The sequence below is a fragment of the Magnolia sinica genome, chromosome 5 (genome assembly GCF_029962835.1).
Source record: "Magnolia sinica isolate HGM2019 chromosome 5, MsV1, whole genome shotgun sequence".
Lineage (NCBI taxonomy): Eukaryota > Viridiplantae > Streptophyta > Magnoliopsida > Magnoliales > Magnoliaceae > Magnolia > Magnolia sinica.
The window spans coordinates 4,527,279-4,550,277 of NC_080577.1; the positions used below are offsets into that span (position 1 = coordinate 4,527,279).

At 41.5% G+C, this 22,999-nt stretch overlaps 2 protein-coding genes across 2 annotated transcripts; both read left to right on the forward strand.

Moving 5' to 3' along the window:
• Window positions 1–19: 19 nt before the first annotated feature.
• On the forward strand, window positions 20–8,322 carry LOC131245197 (uncharacterized). Its single transcript, XM_058244486.1, has 3 exons — window positions 20–368; window positions 2,038–2,280; window positions 8,025–8,322. The coding sequence occupies exons 1-3, from the start codon at window positions 103–105 to the stop codon at window positions 8,059–8,061; spliced, it is 546 nt and encodes a 181-aa protein (XP_058100469.1). The 5' UTR covers window positions 20–102; the 3' UTR covers window positions 8,062–8,322.
• Window positions 8,323–17,239: 8,917 nt separating this feature from the next.
• LOC131245198 (RNA polymerase II transcriptional coactivator KELP) lies at window positions 17,240–21,883 on the forward strand. The gene is made up of 3 exons (XM_058244487.1): window positions 17,240–17,631; window positions 18,030–18,135; window positions 21,568–21,883. Exons 1-3 carry the CDS (start codon window positions 17,326–17,328, stop codon window positions 21,660–21,662), a joined length of 507 nt encoding a protein of 168 aa, XP_058100470.1. The 5' UTR covers window positions 17,240–17,325; the 3' UTR covers window positions 21,663–21,883.
• Window positions 21,884–22,999: the final 1,116 nt, after the last annotated feature.

The window sequence follows — 22,999 nt, forward strand, 5'->3', positions numbered from 1 at the left end:
ACGGTCTGCGCGCAGGCGCATGGATCACACACTCAGCCAGGGCTTCCAAACTCTTTAACATTCCGCACCACATACCCACCATAGAAATCTCTATCACTTCTAATGGCGACCCTCCTTCCAACATCTCCTCAATCCCTCTTCTTCTCATACCAGCCCTCCAGCAGGTGGGCCCACACTCCTTATCCCACTCTCATAACAGGGCCATTTCCCAGGCCATTCCTCTGCTCTTCTTCTTTTTCTTCTTCTTCACCACAGCCTACTGTAGCTGTTGTGGAAGAAGTGGTAGAAGACTCTCCTTCTCCTCCATTGGATGGAGCTTCTGCAGAAGACGAATCCGCAATCGGAACCGTTGAAAATCTCCAACTAAGGTAGACTTGAATTGGGTTTCTTCCCTTCTCCAATTTCTCCGCCATTCCTAGCCTGCTGTCCATTTAGCTATTTATTTGCATTAGAGAAATGATCGTTGTATTAGGACATTTAAGTTTTCCAAATCAACTGATCCGGACTGTCAATTAGGTCCAACGCATATTTCACAGGCTACTATGCAAAACTCACAGGAAGTGGAACGTTCTAACTATATGATGTAATTCCTATAGAACAGATGGTCAAGATTGCCATTTAAAAATCGGTCCAATGAACAATTTGCACCATCTGCTTCTTGGGACCTCTCATGGATCGCGTATTTTTCCGAAGAATTACTGGTGTCGGGCAATCCTAACCGTCCATCAGTCTCTTGGAAAATGGATGATGTATAAAGAAGAAAGCCAAACCTTCGGATGGATTGTATTATCTGATCTGAGTGATTTTTGCATGGTAGCCCATGGAAGGTGTGTTGGACCTAATGAACAGTCTTGATTGGTTGGCTCTGGTGAAGCGTCGGAATACAACTACGGGCACCGTTCACCAGATCATTTCTCTAATCATGTACATTTCAGGTCGAACTGTTACTTAGATAACTCAAATTTTTAGTTACAAATGGGTAAAACATCTATATAATGCAGTAATAAATATATGCATGAGTTTATGATGTCAAGTTTATATCCTCAGTTCATTGCCGGAATTATGTTTTTCTTTTATTTAATGATTTTTTGCCTCTTTGGTTTTACTTTTTGATACCATTTTGTTTTTTTGTTTTTTTTTTTTTTGTCCCTTTTTTCCTTACTGATACTGTTCTTATATCTGGTTATTTTCTTTTCTTCTGTTATTCTCATTGCATCATTTCATGAATACTTATGGTAACAGTAGAAACGTCTGTTGTTTTCTTAATAAGATTGTGGAAACGTCCTTGGAGTTTATTGCATGATGAAAATGAAGTGCTGCATCAATGAGGGTATCAATGATCAATTATACATGGAGAGATACTTCTTTGTTTCCCAAAATTTCTTGGAGCTCTACATTTTTCTTGTCTTTGTCTTCTGTTTTCTGATTTTTGTTGTTGTCATTGTTATCTTGGGACTTGAATTTCCTGTCGACTTGGAAATACAAGGGGATCTCAGATTTTTTTTTTTGAAAAGATAGAAACCGGTGAAGAGAGGTTGATGTGCAGATTAGTCTTGCTCAATTGTATTTCTAGTACTGGTTCTTTTCCCCTTTCCAGTTTGTTCCCTGAATTGCTTTTGAATATTGTGTGGTTATAATAAATTTTCGGTGGAATGACTAAAGTGCATGATGCTAGTTAGCAAGGACCTGAAAGGCTTTGTCTGATTGCTGGGATCCTTGAATCTCTTGAATATCAAATAAATAACACCTTTAAGTTGGATATGAAATATTTTCTAAGTCATACTTGTTTTAGGAGAGCAATCATATACGTTGTTCATATTTTCCTTGAGTGCTCAAAATATTCTTGGGTTCTTGGAAAAGTCGGAGAATTTTGTTTGTTATTGAGATGGGAACAATCTTTGATATGGTATGATATGTCCAGTTCACGTTTTTTATTTTATTTTTATTTTTGAAAATCTTGTAATGGGTGAAAACCTGCAAATTGAGAGACAATAATGGAATGACTATTATTGTTTTGTAACAATTATGTTCTTTTAGGGGGTGTAAGGCCTGTGGGAGAGAGGAAATAGAGAAGGGCTGCAATGGTGAGGGAAGGATTCAGGGGGGGATAGCAACGGTCCCAGGCTTTGGGTGGTGGCCTATAAAGGCTTACAGGCCTTGCCCGGGATTTGTGGAATCTGGTGGGAGGTATAGGCGACGTGGACAAAGCATGGATGAGGTTGCTTTTGGAAGGGAGGAGAGGGAAGATACCACGGGGGGCATGGACGAGGTTCAATCAAGGTAGAACTTAGATTGCTCCTTTCTTTCTTTCTTTCTTTTTCTTTTTTCTCCCTAGTGTTTTCTTTTATTCTATCTAATCCATTAAAAAAATCGCTGCATGCCAACTCACGATTATAAGGCTTCTTTATTGAAATGATTGAAGTAAGCTTGCACGTTTGAGAATGGGTAGAATATTGCTTGAGTGACAAACTTGCCATCTGTTTTTATTTATTTATAATTTTAACACAAATTGGATTTCATGTTTGCATCATGATGAGGAGTCTCCCGATTGCTTGATGAGTTGGTAGAGCTAGTGTAGCGTGCGTGAATGATCCAGGTTTCAATCCTTGGTAGCGTCACCTTTCAAAAAAAGAAAAAAAACACGATGGGTAGGATATCTTTAGTACGCTTGGATAATTATTGGTTGGCTTATTTTGTCTCTTATTTCTATGGCTTGATAATTCTTTTTGTTTCCAAATGATGACTAAAATATAATTTCACGCTGATTCTTATGATTAATAATTTTCACAAAATGGTAACTGTGTACATATATGCGTGTACATCTTTATATTTTCATGATACGTACACATGACCTTTTGAACTCATACCAGCATGTTATGCTTGTGGGCATGTTGGAAATTTACTTCTATCTTTGCCCATGGAATTTTTTGAAGCACATCTTTGGATCTTCATGTTTTGTGTATGCACCAGTATCTCTCTCTTTCTCTGTGTTGGAAGCACCACCTAAATCAAGTGAGTTGATATTCCTTTTCACTTTTGAGAATAGACTAGCCTAGACTAGACCATAGTTCTAAAACTCGGTGACTCGACTTGAAACCTGGTTGAGTGAACTCAACGTGGCCAGAAATTGAGCTTAGTCACTATGAAATTTGTTGGACAGCTCGTTTCGGTTAGACTTGGTGTGACTCATCGAGTTGGCTTGCCTACTCGGTCAACTCGACACGACTTGAACTGAGTCACTGAGTTTCTTTGTCTTTAAATAAAATAAATATAATTTTATTTATTTATTTATTATTTATTTTTTGTGGGATTCGAATCCACGACCTCTCAAACTTTTTCTTTTTTGGACACAACCTCTCATGCTTGGGCAACAGTGTCTACTAGCAGGCTGACACTGCTTTGACGATTAGACTTGCCTATTTTTGTACTCAAAGTATTCTTGCTACCTATTATTTGTAAAAAAAATATTTATAATTTAATTATTAAATATCCAGTTGAGTCAAATTAAGTCTTCCAGTCAACCCAACTGGATATCAAGTCAGTTTTCGAGTTTTTAAACTACGGACTAGACACATCGTGTTTAAACATGCCTTGTTAGTTCTAAAATTTAAGTGGATGTTATCTTTTCTTAAGTTTCACAAGGTTCGCACTCTTAGGCCTATGTAATTATGGGTGCATGTGTTACTAGTATTATTACTTCTCAACTGGAATATGAACTTGGTTTTACATGTTAGCTTATGGCTCGGTCCATTGATACTCATACAAGTAACTGTACTGTCTGAATGATTACCATTATACTAATTCCCCGTAAAAAATGAAGTGTAGCTAATGTGCTGGTGTCTGGAGGCATTTTCTTTCTTAAGGAAACATAAGAAGCAAACAGTTTTCATGAAGTAGAATGAGGTATTTGGGTTATTACTTGGTTTGTCTTTTTCCTTCAATTATTTAAAGAGGCATGCTAATATGCACGCTTCTGCATAAAAAGTTCTATACGGTTCCCTCCTCATGGTACAAGTGGCACATATTTCTGGTGAGTAGGACTGTTGATCCTGTGGCCACTGCGTGGAAGGGTTACGGGCTGGAAATTGAAGCGATTGGAAAACACCAACCATCAAAGTTTTCTTTGGAACACAGACCATTGCTCTTATACCACTCCTTTCACAGGCTTTGATCGCATGACTACCACAGGCCAATATGCTTGGTCCACATAACAACAATCCCAATTACTGTAGATGTCTGCTGTATATACCGCAAGGAGGCAACTGCATAGAACAATCATGTGGCGACCTGCATATTAGTAAACTTCCTATTTAAACTAGGAATGGATTCTGTTCAGTGCAGACAATGTGCACTGGGAGTTGGGACTTTTTAATTAATCTATTGGCTCTTGGAGTCTGTTTGATATTAAGATACGGCTTGCATCTTCCCCTTGGGAATATTTTGGAAGCTACATCATCTGGGTGTCCTATCCAAGAATGCCCCTTCTGTAGTCAGAGATGATGTTTCACCAAGTTCGTTTCCCAACTGGCCATCCTCTGTTCTGGTCATAGAAATGTTGTGCTTGTTGGTCCTCAACCTGTAGTGATACTCTTTTTTTTTGGGAGATAGTTGTAAAAATTTAATTGAAGCTAGGGACAGGGGAATTAGTTCCCAATAAAATGGGGCATGTGACTAATGCCCCTTTAGCTATTGCAATAGCTAAGCAATTTGTCACTCTACGTACTTGTGTAAACAATATGTTTAGTCATGATAAGAGGGCTCTAATATCACTAAACCCAATCTAAATCCCATGGATTGGTTCCCACAAATATTACCCACTCTATGATAATGGGGAATGGCCCTCAACGATGACCTTCCCTGAAAGCTATCACTAAAAGTATGGGGACCCTCCCTCAAAGACAGTGCTGCCGCCATATTATTACTACTAGGGGAGTCGGGCCTGAGAAAGCCAAGCGGATCATACCTTTGTTGTCTCTTAGAACCCCACCAATGCCTGAGGTCTTGGATGGCTAATGCAGGGGCATTTTCACACTGGGCTCGAGTGGGGTTGCCTATGGGATGTAGAGGCACGTTCGGGGTGGGCGGCCCGTGTGAGGCAGGTGGCTTGTGTGAGGCGGTACTCATGTGATTTCGGGCACACGAGGGGGGTTCAGCCGATGTCCTAACCCATGAAATGTGGGGCCTGGGCTATGAGATAAAGTGATTGAATTGTCATGCTTTAACAGTTTAAACTTTTAGAGCAAGTAGTTAATTGTCCTACATCAAAGTGGTATCAAAGCGGGATGTCTCATGTTCGAGACTCCTCACTGGGGGTGATTAATGCAGGGGCATTTTCATACCAGGCTCAAGTGGGGTTGCCTGTGGGATGCAGGGGCACACTTGGGGTGGGCGGCCCATGTGAGGCGGGCCCCACCCGTGTGAGGCGGTACCCATGTGATTTAGGGCCGATGAGGGGGGTTTAGCCGATGTCCTAACCCATGAGATGTGGGGCCTGAGCTATAAGATAAAGGGATTGATTCGCCATGCTCTAACAGTTCAAGCCTTTAGAGCAAGTGGTTAATCGTCCTGCATCAAAGGCTCAATTGCCGCCAAAGGAACCGACTCTAAGTTTCTCTGCACGAGCGATTGCCACTTGAATCTTTGACAAAATAGAGTCTTTGAAGGCCCTAGGATTCAAAGGACACATTTTAATATTTTCTTTGATTTATTTTTATTTTTTATATTTTGTTTTTTCCTTTTACAAATTCAACCTTGAAAATCATTGCATCATTGTAAATATGATTATTACTCTCCTCCTAAATTTCCCAGCACACTGTATAAGGGAGCAACCCTGTAACACCTTCCCCCTTTCTTTGCATGGCTGTGCCCTGACGAATAAATACCTCTCATAGCTTCTACCTGAATGACCATTGCCACCCCAAAATAGTTAGGAAAAAAATTCAATTGGGTCTAGCTATTGAACAATGAAGGAAAAGATGGCGAACATTTTCGTCTTCCTCCTACACATCACTTGCATATTAGGGAGGTTTATGCCCCTATTCTTTAAATGATCCGAGGTCAAGATTTTATTCATATGCGCTGTCCAAACAAATACAACTCCTCTAGGGGGTGTGCCAAGAAAGCATACGGCAGTAGGGTACCATCCGTCAAAGCAACTTTGTAAAATAACTCTACTGATGAAAGCATTCCATTTTCAAACTTCAGAATCCTCCCCTTCAGAAGGGAGAAACACCTCTTGGAGACTAATCAATAATTTTCAAAAGCTTTCCACTTTGTCATTTTTTAGGTTTCTTATGAAAGATGAAATCCAAACCAAGGGGACCTCCAACATCCCCTACAGCCGAGTTTTTGTTCAGAGTCACTTGGAAAAGACCCGTAAATCTCGGCCAACCATTTAAACCACACTCTATTAGACAACCTAACAAGGATCTTGACCCTGTCGTAAGAACTTCTCCCTTGGCTTGATATCATCACCTAGCGTACTAATACTTTTCCAACTGTAGGAACCCTTATTCATCCCATCCAGTGTGGCAGACAGGTGCAATATCCAAGCCATCCATTAGAAGGGTAACACTATGTAGATTCCCTATCCCAAGATATGGTCGGTCAAGTAGTCAGGTGTGCCGCAATTAACAGAACAAATGTATGTTTGTGGAAAAAAATCAGCCAAAGTTTTCAAATCCATCAACTTCTTTTTTATATCATGACTCACCTATTGAATGGACCACCTTTATCTTTGGGTGGTAGCATCTACAAGTTGAGATCCAGCTGATGGATGGCTTGGATATTTCACCCGTCTACCATGCTGGCATATATGGTGGTGTGTGCATCATTGCAGCTTGGGTTCGGGTCAACCTGAACCCGATTGACCCAGCCTGAGTTTGGGTGGAGTTGTCAAGGTCCTTGGGTTGGGTTTGGGTTTGGTTTGGAAAGTGGAAATGCCAACCCATTGGAATTCGGGTTTGGATTGGGTTGGGAAAATTCAATTTGGGCTAGGTCAGGTTGGAAATAATCACATGTATTTGGGTCAAGTTGGATTAAATATAGCAGATTTTGGGTGAGGTTTGGGTTGAGCTTCTCAGGCTGGAATTTGTGTTGGGTCGGGTCAGGTTGTGGGTTGTGTCCTCTTGAGGTTGGGTTGGGCTTGGGTTGACCCTCAACCAACCCAATCCACTCGAGTTGCACCCTTAGTGTGCATATGCTGAATTGTAAACACCTGTGGGTTTATCAAAGCTTTTGAGGGGCCCTTTTTTGCTCTTGACTTGTGTCAGAAGGGCATTCTTCTCCTCATCAAATATCCACCACCACTTGCACATGAGGCTTCAACTTCTCTCCCTTACCTACCCTAACCCAGTTTGCCCATTCCTTTTTGGATTTCTAGACATCTTTCCACTTAATCATGTGGAATTATGCTTTTCACTACTAAATAAAAAATAAAAAAGCATTTTCACTCATTATGTAGGTGATAGCAAGCATAAAACTAAAATAATAATAAAAAATAAAAAATAAAGAAAGAAAGAAAGATAGCAAGTAATGTAAATCCCTTCGAGTGATGTCATGCTTTGCCATTCCATGGCATGTAGAGGAAAGGAACTTGAGAGGATTTTTTGGTGTCTACCTTGTTGCAATCTTTCACATACTAGGGGTCCGCTCGGATGCACTGTTGAAACAATGATTTGGGGACAAAACCCTCTTTTCGATCTGAAACCTTCATTTTGTAGCATATTTGGATTGCACCCACAATCCCTGGTTTGGAATCCACCCGACATTTGATGCAATGAATCTTCATTTCACCAAAAACCAATCCAGTTGGTGTTTGGCGAAACAACGATTGTGGGCACCCTCCTGCAGTTGACTTTCGACCTTGTGTCCAAACAGGCCTTAAGATCTCATTGGAAAACGCTGCCTTTTACCATTCTCTGGGGTCTTTGGAAGGAAAGAAATAGAATTCTTGCATCATTTCTCCTGATTTTACATCTGAAAACATGTGATCTCCTTAACGCTCGTGTGTCAACTTAATGCAGCAAAAAAAAGCAAAGTTCAAGGAAGTTCAAAAGATAAGATTAGAAGGAAGTTCTCCATCGAAACAACTGAAACTACAGCTACATCACAACATCCAAGTTTGAACCTTTGATGTTTTTGCATGAAAACATAGACATATTCAGATTGGTATGTGGCTGTTTGCTTTCTATATTTTCATGTTTCTTAAGTCGAAGTCATTGAAAGAAGAAAGCAAGATAGTTTTCCATATGTTGATTGAGATTCCGACTCGTATTATCTATGTATCTACTTGTCAATGCTGAAAATTCACATCTTTTATTAGTTTGGTCTGCTCTTTGTTCCTCATTTGAATGAATTTGCAGCATTTTTACTATGCTCATTCAAGGTTTGCTAAGTGCACGTCCATTCAGAGCCCTGCCCATCCACATTCAATCATGGGCCAATATGGCACACGGGTGCGAGATCCGAGCTTTCCATCCGGTGGGCCACACTGACTAGCTTTTCAAAAGAGAAGGTAGTTTCACCAAATGGATGGCTAAAACAAAATTTTCCTAGCCATCCATTTGTTTTGTAGGCTGGATTCCTATGATAGTTTCGTGCCATTACCAAATGGTGGTGACTCTTCAAACATACACATGGCATAGTTGTAGACCATCCAATTCCCTGACCCAACTCTGATGGGAGCATAACCTAAAAATTGCACTGAAAATATGATGTTGGTCTGATTTTTCCCTTCGAATTTGGACCACTTGCTACTTGAAATCATCCATTACATTAATTGGATTAGGATTGCTTTATCAGTGATTCAAGAGATATGCTCCATCCACAGTGGGACCCATAATTCGGATGGTTGATAACTGTAGATTGGTAACACAATTGAAGAGGATGAGTCACCAGCATTTTTCTAAATGAGTCCAGCCCTTGTTTTGTACACTATGGCCCACCCAAGGGGTGTATGACTTGACTTTGTAACAAGAAGATCTAAATGTGGCCCGTTTGATGGGAAGTTCAGATCACTATAAGCGCGCTTCAAAATTTTAATGATCTATATAATCTTTATACTAGTGAGAGTGACAAGTGCGGATAGGGATGTCAACCTTTGAAACCTTATCGGGCTCACTAAAATTTGGATTAGAATGATATTTGTGTTTTTCTCTTTACGTTGGCGGTACTCACCTTATGAACGGGCTAGATGGCTGTGGGTCCCAGGAATGTTGCAATGTTGGGCTTCATCCCCACAGTTGTCTATGGTGTGGGCCACTTCCGTTTTGGATTAGATTTTTGGGCTTACTTCCTAACATGAGGTGGTGCAGATGATGGATGAATTGTATGTGATGATGGGGTTTTCCTTCTCAGGTCAGAGGAGATGTGGTGCGGTTCGGATGCCACAAGCAGTGGAATCACCACGCTGCTCGACCAGTCGAGGGTCAGTCGACTCAAAGTCCAGCGAGCTCAGTGAACAGTGCTCGACCAGTTGAGGGCCGGCTCGACCAGTTGAGTGAACAGTCTCGACCAGTCGAGGACTCTGCTCGACTAGTCGTGGTTACGCAGATTTGAGTTCGGATCTTGCGCGGACTACGGAAATCTGAGGACCTTTTGCAAGGGGTGCGAAAGGGAGTTTCCTAAACTATAAATAGAGGTGCCTAGGGCTTTTCTATGCAATGCAAGAGGGTTTCCTAAAACTTTATAAGAGTTTGCTAAAGGGTTTAGGGCTATCAAAGGTGTGAGAGAGAGAGAGAGAGAGAGAGAGAGAGAGAGAGAGAGAGAGGTTATGCTCGTGTGGGTGATCTACTGTGCAATCAACATCTCAGCGCTTCTACGTCATCGTGATCAGTGAGATCTCTCCGTTTTTCTTTTATTCTCTTATTGTTTATCCACTCCAGCGTGAGTGAAGAATGTTGTAACGTTCTACTTCATAGTGGATTGTTGATCTGGACGAGGTTCCGTGGTTTTTACCTCTTTGAGGGTTTTCCACGTAAAAATCTCTTGTGTCGTGTGGTTTGTGCTTTGATTTATTTCATTGTTTTATTATGCCATAATTCTGGTTTGTTTTGGGAGGCTAGATCCTAAGGTTTTGTTCAAGGCCCCCAACAAAGTGGTATCAGAGCTAAGTTCATTGAACGGAGTGGGATCGGTTTTGAATTATGGAAAGTGGCTCACCGAGGATGATCAGTCTCAATGGTTCTAACTGGACCATATGGAAGGCTAAGATGAAGGACTTGCTTTATTGCAAAGACTTGTATTCTCCAATTCAAGGCATATCAGCAAAGTCAAAAGATATGTCAGATGATGATTGGAAGAAATTGGACCGGAAGGCGGTGGAGTTTATTAGACAATGACGGGATGATTCTGTGTTCCACCATGTATCTACGGAGACCTCAGCCGTTAGCCTATTGCTGAAATTGGAAGGGCTGTATGAGAGGAAGACAGCCGGTAATAAAATCTTCTTGATAAGACGACTTGTGAATCTCAAGTTCAAAGATGGTGGTTCTGTGGCTGAGTACATAAATGAGGTCAGCAATATATTGTACTAGCTTTCTGCTATGAAGATGGTTCTGAATGATGAATTACAGGCTTTGCTATTGCTTAGCTCATTGCCTGATAGTTGAGAGACATTGGTGGTGTCTCTAAGTAACTCCGCGTCAGACAGAAAGGTATCTATGGAACATGTTACTAGCTGTCTTTTCAATGAAGAGACAAGGAGGAAGTCTCAGGGGTCTACTCAACAAGAGGCTCCTGTGACACAAGAACGGGGGAGATGAAAGAACAGAAAAGGCGGGAAGGCCAAGATAAATCAAGAGGCAAGTCGAGTACAAGAAAGAATGTTGAATGCTGGAATTATGGCAAGAAAGACCACTACAAGAATGAATGTTATAAGAATAAGAACGACAAGAAAGGAAAAAGAAAGGAAAATGAAGATGAATCAGATTCCACTGTGGTTGCTTCAGATGGTGACGTTGTAATTATTCTTTTAGTAGATCACGATGTATGTCTTACGGTTACAAGTCAGGACACTGACTGAGTGATAGACTCGAGAGCCTCGTTTCATGCGACTCAACGCAGAGACTTCTTCATAAGCTACAAGTCAGGTGACTTTGGGACCATGAAGATGGAAAATTCTGGCGTATCGAAGATCGTAAGGGTTGGTGATATTTGTGTGAAGACTGATGTTGGCTGCATATTGGTTCTCAGGGATGTGAGGCATATCCCAAACCTTCGCCTCAACTTGATGTCGACGGGAAGGCTGGATGATGATGGTTATGAAAGCCGATTTGCTGGTGGGCGTTAAAAGCCCATTAAAGGTTCGTTGATCGCAGCCAGAGGAAAGAAGTGTTGCACCTTGTATAAGGTAAGTGTTAGTGTGTGCAAGGGTGTGTTGAATGCAGCGGAAGATTCAACTATTGACATGTGACACAGGCGTCTAGGCCACATGAGTGAAAAATGGCTTCAGGTACTAGCGAGGAAGTGACTTCTTCCAGACGTGACAGGTATACCTCTCAAAACCTGTATTGATTGTTTATCAGGGAAACAATATAGAGTTTCATTTGTTAAAATTGTTTCTCATGTTAATAAAGTGCATGCATTAGATTTGGTTTATTCTGATGTTTATGGTCCTATGAGGACAAAAACCTTGGGTGAGGCATTGTATTTTGTCACTTTTATAGATGATGCATCTAGGAGGGTTTGGGTTTATGCTTTGAAATCCAATGACGAGGTCTTTGGTGTGTTTAAATTATTTCATGCTATGGTCGAGAGAGAGAGAGACAGGTAGATCATTGAAGTGCATCCGCACTGATAATGTTGGTGAATACATTAGTGACTTTCATGAGTATTGTAAGTCCGTGGGTATACAACATGAACAGACGGTTCTCAAGACCCCCTAGCATAATGGTGTGGCTGAGCGAATGAATCGCACCATTGTAGAGAAAATCAGATGCATGTTATCCCATACGAAATTGCCCAGGACGTTCTGGGGAGAAGCAATGCACACGACAGTGTATTTGTTAAACATATCTCTATCAGCCTCGTTGAATGGAGAAGTGCTTGAGAAGGTGTGGACTGGACAAGATCCATCGTATGGTCATCTCAGAGTGTTTGGATGCAGGGCATCCGTTCACGTACCAAAGGACGAGAGGTCCAAGCTCGATATGAAGGTCAGACAGTGTGTGTTCTTGGGGTGCGGTGATGAAAAATTCGGTTACAGATTGTGTGATCTGACCGAGAGGAAGCTCGTCAGGAGCAGAGATGTGGTTTTCTTTGAAGATTAGTGTATAGAAGACATTGGTAAGCCAGAGAATAATTAGCCTAGTTCATGTAAGTTAGAGGACATAGATCCGGTTATTCCTCCCGTGGTGCCTGATGACAGGGGAGTACAGTGAGGTGCAGAGAACGAGGGAGTTCCTACAGAAGATGGACCAGGGGAGCAACCCCTATCTGATCCACCTATTGAGCCACAGGTGAAGAGGTCATCTAGGAACAGACATCCGTCCAAAAGGTACTCGCCACATGAGTACATTATGTTCACTGATGGGGGAGAGCCAGAAGACTATTCTGAGGCCCTAACTGACGAGCATGAAGGGGACTGATTGAAAGTTATGCAAGAGGAGATGAGATCCTTACATAAGAACCACACCTATGACATGGTGAAATGGATACTACGGTATTTAAGAGGCTCATTCAGGTTGAGAGTGCTGTGGTGACGGAAAACCTGTGTTAGAGGGCTACACAATGTAGATATGACATGTGACATAAACTCCAGGAAGTCTACATCGGGGTTCATGTTCACGTTTGTAAGGGGAGTGGTCTCTTGGCAGAGCAAGCTACAGAAGGTCGTAGCATTGTCGATGACAGATGCCGAGTACATCAAAGTCAAGGGCAATGAGCATATAATGTGTAGGCCGAGGAAGAGCTTATATATGCTGAAACGAGCTCCACGACAATGGTACAAAAAGTTCGACTCATTTATGTTGAAGCATGAGTATGACAGAACGGAATCAGACCACTGTGTGTTCACGCGCAAGTTTTTAAATAGTGAATTCCTTCTGAGTCGGAAAGGGAGAGATTTGATGAGGTTTTCCTCCTCAGGTCAGAGGAGATGTGGTGCGGTTCAGATACCACAAATAATGGAATCACCGCGCTGCTTGACCAGTCGAGAGCATTGCTCGATCGGTCGAGTGAATAGTGCTTGATCAGTCGAGGGTCACTTGACTCAAAGTTCAGCGAGCTCAATGAACAGTGCTCAACCAGTTGAGGGCCGTCTCGACCAGTCGAGTAAATAGTCTTGACCAGTTGAGGACTCTGCTCGACTAGTCGTGGTTACACAGATTTGAGTCCAGATCTTGCGCGGACTACAAAAATCTGAGGCCCTTTCGCAAGGGGTGCGAAAAGGAGTTTCCTAAATTATAAATAAGGTGCCTAGGGCCTTTCTAGGCAATGCAAGAGTGTTTCCTAAAGCTTTGCAAGGGTTTGCTAAAGAGTTTAGGGCTATCAAAGGTGTGAGAGAAAAAGAAAGAGAGATAGGAAGCTTGTAGAAGGGAGGTTATGATCGTGGAGGTGATCTACTATGCAATCAGCATCTCAGCGTTTTTACGTCCTCATGATCAGTGAGATCTCGCTGTTTTTCTTTTATTCTTTTATTGTTTATCCACTCCTGCGTGAGTGAAGAAGGTTATAACATTCTAGTTCATAGTGGATTGTTGATCTGGACGAGGTACTGTGGTTTTTACCTCTTTGAGGGTTTTCCACATAAAAATCTCTTGTGTCGTGTGGTTTGTACTTTGATTTATTTCATTGCTTTATTATCCCATAATTCTGGTCTGTTTTGGGAGGCTAGATCCTAAGGTTTTGTGCAAGGCCCCCAACATGTGACACATTATGGTGGTCTCCACATAGCTTTTTCCTGCACAGGCTCCGTGCAACACCTGTGGTAGGGAAGCGAATTGGGCGCACTGAGTAAACTCTGTGGGGTCTACTATGATTTATATATTTTATCCACTCTGTCCATCCATTTTATCAAATAATTTTAGAGCTTGAACCTAAACATGAAGCATATCTGAAGCTCAAGTGGACCACACCACAGGAAACAATGTGAATTGAACGTACTGTTGAAAAATTCTTGGAGCCATGGAAGTTTTGGATCAAGTTGATATTTGTGTTTTCCCTTCATTCATGTCCCTGTGATCTTATGAACAGGTTGGATGACAAATAAACATCATTGTGGGCCCTACCAAGGTTTCAACGGTGGAAATCATTATTCTCATTGTTTCCTGTGGTGTGGTCCACTTGAGCTTTGGATATGCTTCGATTTTAGGCTCAACCCCTAAAATGAGCTGAAAAAACAGATGGACGGCGTGGATAAACCACATACATTCACAGTGGGCCCCAGGGGATATGCAACGTAAAAGGCAAGTGAGAGTCTGGGCCACTCTTGAGGCTGCGGCTTTCATGTAAAATGCCTTCTCTGGGCCACTCGCGCTTTTAATATAGACCAGTACATTTTATTTTTTTTCGCACGTCCATTTTTCTCGAGATCGTGTGACCCACTTAATGAGTGGGCGGGGCTTAAGTTTTGGGTGTTTGTGTTATATCCACTCCGTCCATCCACTGAGCTAGCTCCTCTTAAGACATGAGCTCAAATATTTGGTGGATTCAAAACTCAAGTGAGCCACACTTCGTAAAGAGATGGTGATTAAATGTCAGCCATTGAAACCTTCTTAGGGCCCACAGAAGTTTTTGAATTAGGCTGATATTTATGTTTTCCCTTTAACCGGTTGGGATCACCCCATGAACAGGTTGGATGGCATATCAACATCACTGCAGGCCTTAGGAAGGTTTCAACGGTGGGCATTTCCACATCCACTGTTTCCTGTGGGGTATGGCCCACTTGTAACTGCCTCACTTTTGGGCTCATATTCTAACATGATCTAGTGGATGAATGTCACAGAGACACTGTGGTGGGCCATGAAGCTTTTGGTTACAGACTTAAAGGGGCTTCCTGGGCTAGCATTGCAGATGCATGCAATATGGTTGGGGATTAGATACTGACAAGTTCAGTATCCAAATCGCTACTGAAGTGACGTCACCAAACTCTGTGGGCTCCACCATGATGCATGTGTTATATCCATACCGTCCATCCATTTGGAGAGATCATTTTATGGCATGATAAAAATAATGAGATAGATCTAAAGTTCAAGTGGACCCCACCATAGAAAGCAGTGGGGATAGTGACATCCACCGTTCAAAACTTCTTAGGGGCCACATAAGTTTCTGATCAATCTTTTTTTTTTTTCACTTCATCTATCTCTATGTTAATTTATTAATAGGTTGGATCTAAAAAATACATCATGGTGGGCCCTATAAATGTTTCAACGGTGAGTGTAACTGATCCCACGGTTTTCTGTGGTGGGTCCACTTGAACTTTAGATCTATATCATTCTTTTCCTCATGCCATAAAACGATCTCTAAAAATTGATGGACGGTATGGATATAACACATGCATCATGGTGGGGTCCACAGATCTTGGTGACGTCACTTCAGTAGCGATTTGGATACTGGTCTTGTCAGTATCTCATCCAGGCTCGCCCAATACCATTACTAGGCAGTCCAAATGTGAAACATGCCCTGTCCCGAAAGCCACGTCCACAATCATACATGGTTAAACTTGTCGGTCTAGAGTGTAGCTGGTGGTTTCGTTTCAACGGCTCATTTTCCTTGCAAAGGTGTGGCCCACCTGATGAGTAAATTAGCCTATTTATGGCCACATGATGTTTAGGGTTAGCCCCACCTAATGAATATCGGATGGATGGACATTTATTGGACAGTAAAATAAAAAATAAAAAAAATCCAATGGTCCAGCGAATAAGTGTCCACAAATGGAGGTTAGAATTGTTTAACAAATCTGATTTTGGGACTGTGACTCAGCCGACGGTGTTTGCCACGGACTCGGTTTCGCTGGTGGCTAGTGGCGGGTGCTCTGTGGGCCCCTCTATTATGTATGCGTTTTATCCATCCTGATTTTAGGACTTGATCCAAAAAAAAAAGGGGATCTAAATCTCTGGAGGACCACACCAATGGAAAAATGTAGTGATTGAATGTTCACTATTAAAAATCTCTTGGGCCCACTATAATGTTTATTTGACATTGAACATGTTGATTAGGGGAACGGATTGGCTGCTCCCCCTGACACCAGCCCGGTGGCTGGTGGTTGGTGCTCTGTGGGCCCCGCCATGATGTACGTGTTTCATCCATTCCGTTAATACATTTTTACAGATCATTTTAGGGCTTGATACAAAAAATGATAGGGATATAAATCTTAGGTGGGCCACACCACGTGACAAAAATAATGAATGGATATTCACAATTAAAATCCTCCTAAGGCCCACTGTACTTTTTACTTGACATCCAATCTGTTGATTTGGTCATAAAGACCCAGATGAAGGGAAAAAATAAATATCAGTTTGATCCAAACCTTTTATGGCCCCCAAAATGTTTTTAATGGTCAAAATTCATTCAACACTGTTTCCTGTAATGTGGTCACGTACATTAATACATTTTTACAGATCATTTTAGGGCTTAATATAAAAAATGATAGGGATATAAATCTTAGTGGGCCACACCACCGAACAAAAATAATGAATGGATATTCACAATTAAAATCCTCCTAAGGCCCACTGTACTTTTTACTTGACATCCAATCTGTTGATTTGGTCATAAAGACCCAGATGAAGGGAAAAAATAAATATCAGTTTGATCCAAACCTTTTATGGCCCCCAAAATGTTTTTAATGGTCAAAATTCATTCAACACTGTTTCCTGTAATGTGGTCCACTTGGGATTGAGATATACTTCATTTTTTTAATCATATCATAAAATAATATATAAAAATAGATGGACAGCATGGATGACACACATACATCATGGTGGGCCCCACAGAGCACCGACCACCAGCCAATGGCTGGTGTCAGGGGGAGTAGCCAATCCGTTCCCGTTGATTAGGTCATGCAAATGAGAAAAAACAAATATCAGCTTGATACAAAAATTTTATGATCGTTAAGAAGTTTTTAATGGTTGTTTAATTAATATTATTTCTTGATACATCTAAACCGGACCCCATGATTTATAGACAGTTTAATCTGGTTACTTTTACGACACGTAAGTAACGTCTAAGTGCCTGCGTATCATTAATCATACTCTGCCAGAGTATCGAAGTCCTTCGACAACTTTATTAAGCCACGCAGCTTCATCTGTGCCCAAAAGCTGTTCGAACAAATTCCCCCAAAAAGGGTACTTCCCACATCTTCGCGCCCCTCTCTCTCACATACTCGAAATGGATCCCGAAACCCAGAGCCAAATCGAGACGACTGTGATCGAGATTCTGAAAAACGCAGACATGGAGGAGATGACTGAGTTCAAGGTCCGAAGCGCGGCCGCAGAGAAGCTCGGGCTCGACCTGTCCACTACCGAATACAAGCGATTCGTCCGCCGCGTGGTGGAATCGTTTCTCCTCGCGAAGAAGGAGAAAGAAGAGGCGAACGAAGCCCAAGGAGAAGAAGGAGAAGAAGAAGAGGAGGAAGACACGAAGAGAGATGGCGGGAAAGAGTATGACGACGACGGTGATCTCATCATCTGTAGGGTGAGTCAGATTCCCAAAACCCTAACTATACGTTTTTTTTTTTCCTTTCCTTTTTTGCTTTTTCATGGCAAATTGAAAGCATGATTTGGTGATCCGCCGCTGATCTGATAGGCTTCACCGTGGATGGACGAAGATCTACATTTGGGACAATCATAACCGTTAGATTGGTTTGTTTGCAATAGATGGTTCAGAAAGTACATACAGCAACGGCCTTTTACATTCAGCTGGGTTTTCTTCTGGCATGGGAGAAACTTGGGCGGTGCTCCACCGACGTTGGGGGCCATCAGTTCAATGGTTCAGATTGCCGAACCGAGGGCCTCGCATTCGCTGCTAGCTTTTTTTTTTTTTTTTAAAAAAAAATTATTATTTTAATTTGGGGTTTTATTTTGTTGTCACAGCTATCGAACAAGAGAAGGGTGACTATTCAAGATTTTAGAGGGAAAACACTGGTTTCGATAAGGGAATTCTATGAAAAAGATGGAAAGCAGATGCCATCTGCCAAAGGTAATATGCTCCTCTCTCTCTCTCTCTTTTGTTGGACTTTTTTCTTCTTCTGCTGAATGGAGTTACTTCATTAAAGTTGTGAACTTGAAATGGCTGGTATAGTGTAATTGTAATAGGGTTTGATTACTGTCTTAGTGATCTTTTTGGTAAAGGCCGCCCGAGTTATCAACAATCTGATCTGTAAACGTGCTTGATTTTGTTTGATACCTACTTAGAAAATGGTCCTCTCATGATAGACGGTCTGGATCCATACTTACAGTCATTTCGAGTTGTCTAGGCGCATATTCCCTACACGCTTGGTTTGTAATAGAGACTACAATTGCATCACAATTGGCTACCATTCTGAAAAGTTGTGGTGATTCATACTCCTCACATATGATAGTCATGTATTGCTATCAAGACAATCTAAATGGTCAGGTACGCTGTGGATGGATCATGTTTCCAAAATCACACTAATCATAAAAGTTTTAACCTACAATTATCTGCTATCAAAATGAGTGGTTAAAGTTAAAATAGCAAATGGCCAAAATTTACATATGGAGGTTAAAGGCATAACAACCTGTTTTAGATTTTGGATATTCCAAGTACATGCTAAGTCGCATTACATAAACTGTTTGGATTGTTCAAAAGGTTACCTGGCACAAAATGTAAAGTACAAAGTTGTTACATTTTTACAACAATAGGTATGACTATATTTCTGAACCTTCATCTCCATGAATGGCTACTTTGGTGTCCTAGAGGAAAGGCGGTTGGTAGCTTTGTTAATGTCACATGCGTGCACACGGGATTATGTATTCTCTGCTATGTGCGCAAAGTGGCAGACGTTTTTGAAATCCAACCCCTATGTTGGTTGAGGCCTGCTTCTCCTCAGCGCAACAGGTAAGCTAGTGCCCCATAATTATGTTTTAATAATGGTCCTAACCTTTGATTTCTAGAAAGGAAATTGAAAATTTCTTTTCAATGCTTTGAATTCATTTAGCTGCAATGATTATTACACTTTCCTTTTTAGAGTAATTTTTCTATCAGGACAGAATAGCTTAGAATACACGATGTGAGTGGTTCTGCTGTCCAATCAGCACGTGGGCTTGAGTGGGGCCAATTGTCATGTGTATATGGAATCCTAATCATGCATCTAATTCAAGTTGTTATGTTCACCATACATACTAAGGTGGTGTGGCCCACATGAGAAAGCAAATGACTTGCTTTTTGGTGATTTCCTCCATCATGGTGGGTTTCACCTGATAAATGGGTCAGATAGCATATAAACAAGGTGGGCCACACCTTCTGGAAATTTCTACAGCGGGTGTCATTCTCTCCATAATGTCTCCTGGTGATCTTTTTGGCACAGACTGCCTGAGTTATGGATCAGGCTAGATTTTGGTTGGTACGGTTAACATTGGGCGAATGTATCTAATGGACGACTGGGATGGCACTAACACATCTCACTGGCCCCCACAACTCCATGTGTATGAATGCACGTTACCAATCCTCGTTAAGTCAGGGACCCTTTCTCATCCTCTGCGGGAGAGAACTGTTGCTGCTCCATACAATACTATAGGAAAATTGTCTCCCCCCTACTCTACCTCCTCGTAAATTGGAATCCTCTATACTGCCTGTTGTACGCAGCAATGGGTATACTTGAGCTATCTCGGCCCACTGTATCGTGTCTATGACATAAATTCCATCCATCAGGTGTTTACTTTACAGCCCAACATCAGCCCTAGCCATAACTCAGGTCACACTATGGTGAACAAAGTAAATTCATGCTCAAACTCTTAAGCTCTCTGTGTGACCTACCTGAATTTTCGATCAGGCTGATTTTTCAGGTGTCCCTTCATCCTGTCAAGGAACATGTTTTGAATGGTTGGATGGAATATAAACACAATGGTGGGCCCAAACATAAACCTCTGGTTGCTCTTCTCATTCAATGATCCAAACTCATGGATACGGTGGTCCATTGTATACATCTTAACCAAAAATCTCCCATATTGGAAAATCCTAACTTATAGTTGGTGACCAACAAATAGATGGTTCAGAAAGCAAATTCAATAATTCTTCATGGCAAGGAATGGGGGAAAGGCCAAAGACTAGATGGCTAGGATCTTACAGCATGAGAACTTTTGTGTATGAAAATCGGTATCGTCAGTTCCACGTAAGAAACTATGTCATGTGCATATTATGCACGGATGCTCCTCTGTTTACGTCATGTGCTTGTGCATGTGCCACACCTCTAGTTTAAAAAAAATTGGAGTTGATTTGATGAGATGTCAACGTATAGGTGTAAGCAAAGCCAAAGTCCTTAATTTCACCATGTGCAGGATGGTTGGTGAGTTCGGATTGTGAAATGTGAACTATGAAACTTGAGACTGTTGGTACTTAGACAGTGTTATGCGATTCCTGCTGAATTAATGGTATTTTCTTAAAAAGAAAATATCCTATGATTTTCATTCAGTGATAACTATGAGTGCAACTTCAAATCCTATTTGATAGACTTTGTAGACTACTAATATGGTTCTCTAAGAAATGTAACGGCATTGGATGTAATGATTGGTATTGTTTTAAAGTTACTTTTCTTCGATGTATTGATGTATTGAGGGGTGATAAAATGATATTGCAGTAAACCTAGCGAGTTTGAGTTCTTTCCCATGTCTGATTGTGTAAGGGCGATGATATTGCCATAAACCTAGTGAGGTTTGAGTTCTTTCCCACATCTGAATGTCTAGTATGTGATGATCATTGCGATGCATAAAATGCTACAGATTGTTATACAGTGATGAAAGTTTGATGTGGAGTGTTAAAATTTGGCTATCTGGTCATACACTATTTTTAAAAAAAGTATTTCCGATACTCAAGCTACCTAATTTTGGTTTATGATCCAATCACTGAAGTGGATTGACAACTTCATGTGGATGAGATTGACCCCATCCATCAGGTGCACCATCCCTTGGTAGGCCTTGATGATCCAGAACTCAGGGTGGACTGTAGAAAACAGTGAAAATCTGTGCCTAAAATCTCCAAATTCACGTAGTGTGATCCACCTGAGTTTCAGGACTGATTTTTCAACGGTACCTCCATCTTGATGAGAAGAGTCATATGAACGGATTGGATAGCATATATAAACGACCATAAGCCCCATATACAACTGTCTCATCTGAACCTGTTCCTTATGGTGTGGCCTACCCGAGTTTGGAACCCACCCAGGTTTCAGGTGAAGATTTGGCAGCATCCCCCCACACCCCCACCCCCACACACCCCCTTTGATTACACGTGTGACGTAGTGCAGCTAGCACGGTTTCTATATTTGTTTATTTGCAGTAAAGACTTAATTAAGGTCAGCTTTAACATGCCGCATTAGTTTAAACCTCAAAGCTTGTCTTTCTTTATTTTTTGATGCTCTGACCTTCCTTTTTTGCTGATGTGTTTGTATTTCAGGGATAAGCTTGACAGCTGAACAATGGACTGCCTTCAGCAAATCTGTCCCTGCCATAGAGGAAGCCATCAAGAAACTGGAATCAAGGCTGAACTGAATTTTGTAAACCTTGTAGTAGCATATGATCTAAACCAACGCCAATGACCTAAAAACTACACGTGAAACCATGAATTTCATCATCATAGGCATCCCCCCCCCCCCCCCCCCTTTTTTTGGGTTTTGTATGTGGAAGGGCTGGAGGTAGGTCTCTTTTGTAGAAGTGCTTGTGATATGAACTGGAAAGGACCATCAATCTCAAATTTCCTTCTTGTTCAGCCATTTCTTACGTTGTCTTGCTTTCGACCAAGAGAAGCGGTAAAAAAGAGAGAGGAAGTAGTCGTGGATTTTGAAATTCCAACCACAAGGACTCTTGAAATCCCACATGGATAATTAGGCACTGCCCCGCATGCAAGAGGGCACATTGAAGATCTTAATCATTCATTTTTTGGCCATTGGATCTCAACGGATCCGTTGGATTGCTTCAGCTCCTTGAATAGGCTTGGACTCTTACACCATTTTGAAAACGGTGTGCGACTCATCCTCAAACGTGGTGCTAATGTACAGTAATCGAGACCGTCCAAATTGTGGGGCCCATTGTGGATGGAACATGGAACGTAACTCCTAAAACTACACTGATGGAGCGGTCCTAACCATCCAATTAATGTCTATATTAAATGAGTTTTGAAAGTGAAATAGGTGAGTTGTTCCAAATTTCAGAGAAACTAGATGGTCAATATTATTTACTCAAATGTAATTCATGGGATTTGGATGCAAGAAAAGTTAAAAAGAGTATAGACCATGAAAAATGGTGGGATGATGGATGGCATTTCATTAAGGTACGCATGCTTAGGGTATATTGTTCATCACATGTGCTGCAGCAGTTGTGACTACTAACCTTCCACCGCATCCCGCATGTCAAATTCATCCTTCAAGCAACCCACGTGCGTGCCGAGCATCAATGTACAATTAGGGAGGCGACAGTGGGAAATTAAGTGGGGTCCACCATGATGTTTGTGAGAAATCCAAACCCATCCATCTGTTTTGCTAGCTCATGTTAGGACAGGATTCCACAAAATGTACAATTACGGATGCGTCCGCACGAAGTTCCTGCAGTGGGAATTTAGGTGGGGTCCACCATGATATTTGTGAGAAATCCACCCCGTCTATCTGTGTTGCCAGCTTATCTTAGGAAATGAGCCCAAAAATGAGCCAAATCCATAACTCATGTGCTGCCACAGGATAGGAAAAAGTGGGGAGAGATGCCTGGTGTTGAAACCTTCCGGTCAATCTTTATATGCCATCCAAATCGTTCATAAGGTCATTGCACTAGGATGAACTGAAAACAAAAGGAAACAAAAAATGAGCCTGATCCAAAACTTCTATGGCCCCAAGAAT

What these genes read in the sequence shown, in the direction of transcription:
- LOC131245197 (XM_058244486.1), top strand. Translation starts at nt 103, where the DNA reads ATGGCGACCCTCCTTCCAACATCTCCTCAATCCCTCTTCTTCTCATAC. An exon ending in GTTGAAAATCTCCAACTAAG is followed by an intron (nt 369 to 2,037) that starts GTAGACTTGAAT and finishes ATGTTCTTTTAG; the next exon opens with GGGGTGTAAGGCCTGTGGGA. An exon ending in ATGGACGAGGTTCAATCAAG is followed by an intron (nt 2,281 to 8,024) that starts GTAGAACTTAGA and finishes AACTTAATGCAG; the next exon opens with CAAAAAAAAGCAAAGTTCAA.
- LOC131245198 (XM_058244487.1), top strand. Translation starts at nt 17,326, where the DNA reads ATGGATCCCGAAACCCAGAGCCAAATCGAGACGACTGTGATCGAGATT. An exon ending in GTGATCTCATCATCTGTAGG is followed by an intron (nt 17,632 to 18,029) that starts GTGAGTCAGATT and finishes TTGTTGTCACAG; the next exon opens with CTATCGAACAAGAGAAGGGT. An exon ending in GCAGATGCCATCTGCCAAAG is followed by an intron (nt 18,136 to 21,567) that starts GTAATATGCTCC and finishes TTTGTATTTCAG; the next exon opens with GGATAAGCTTGACAGCTGAA.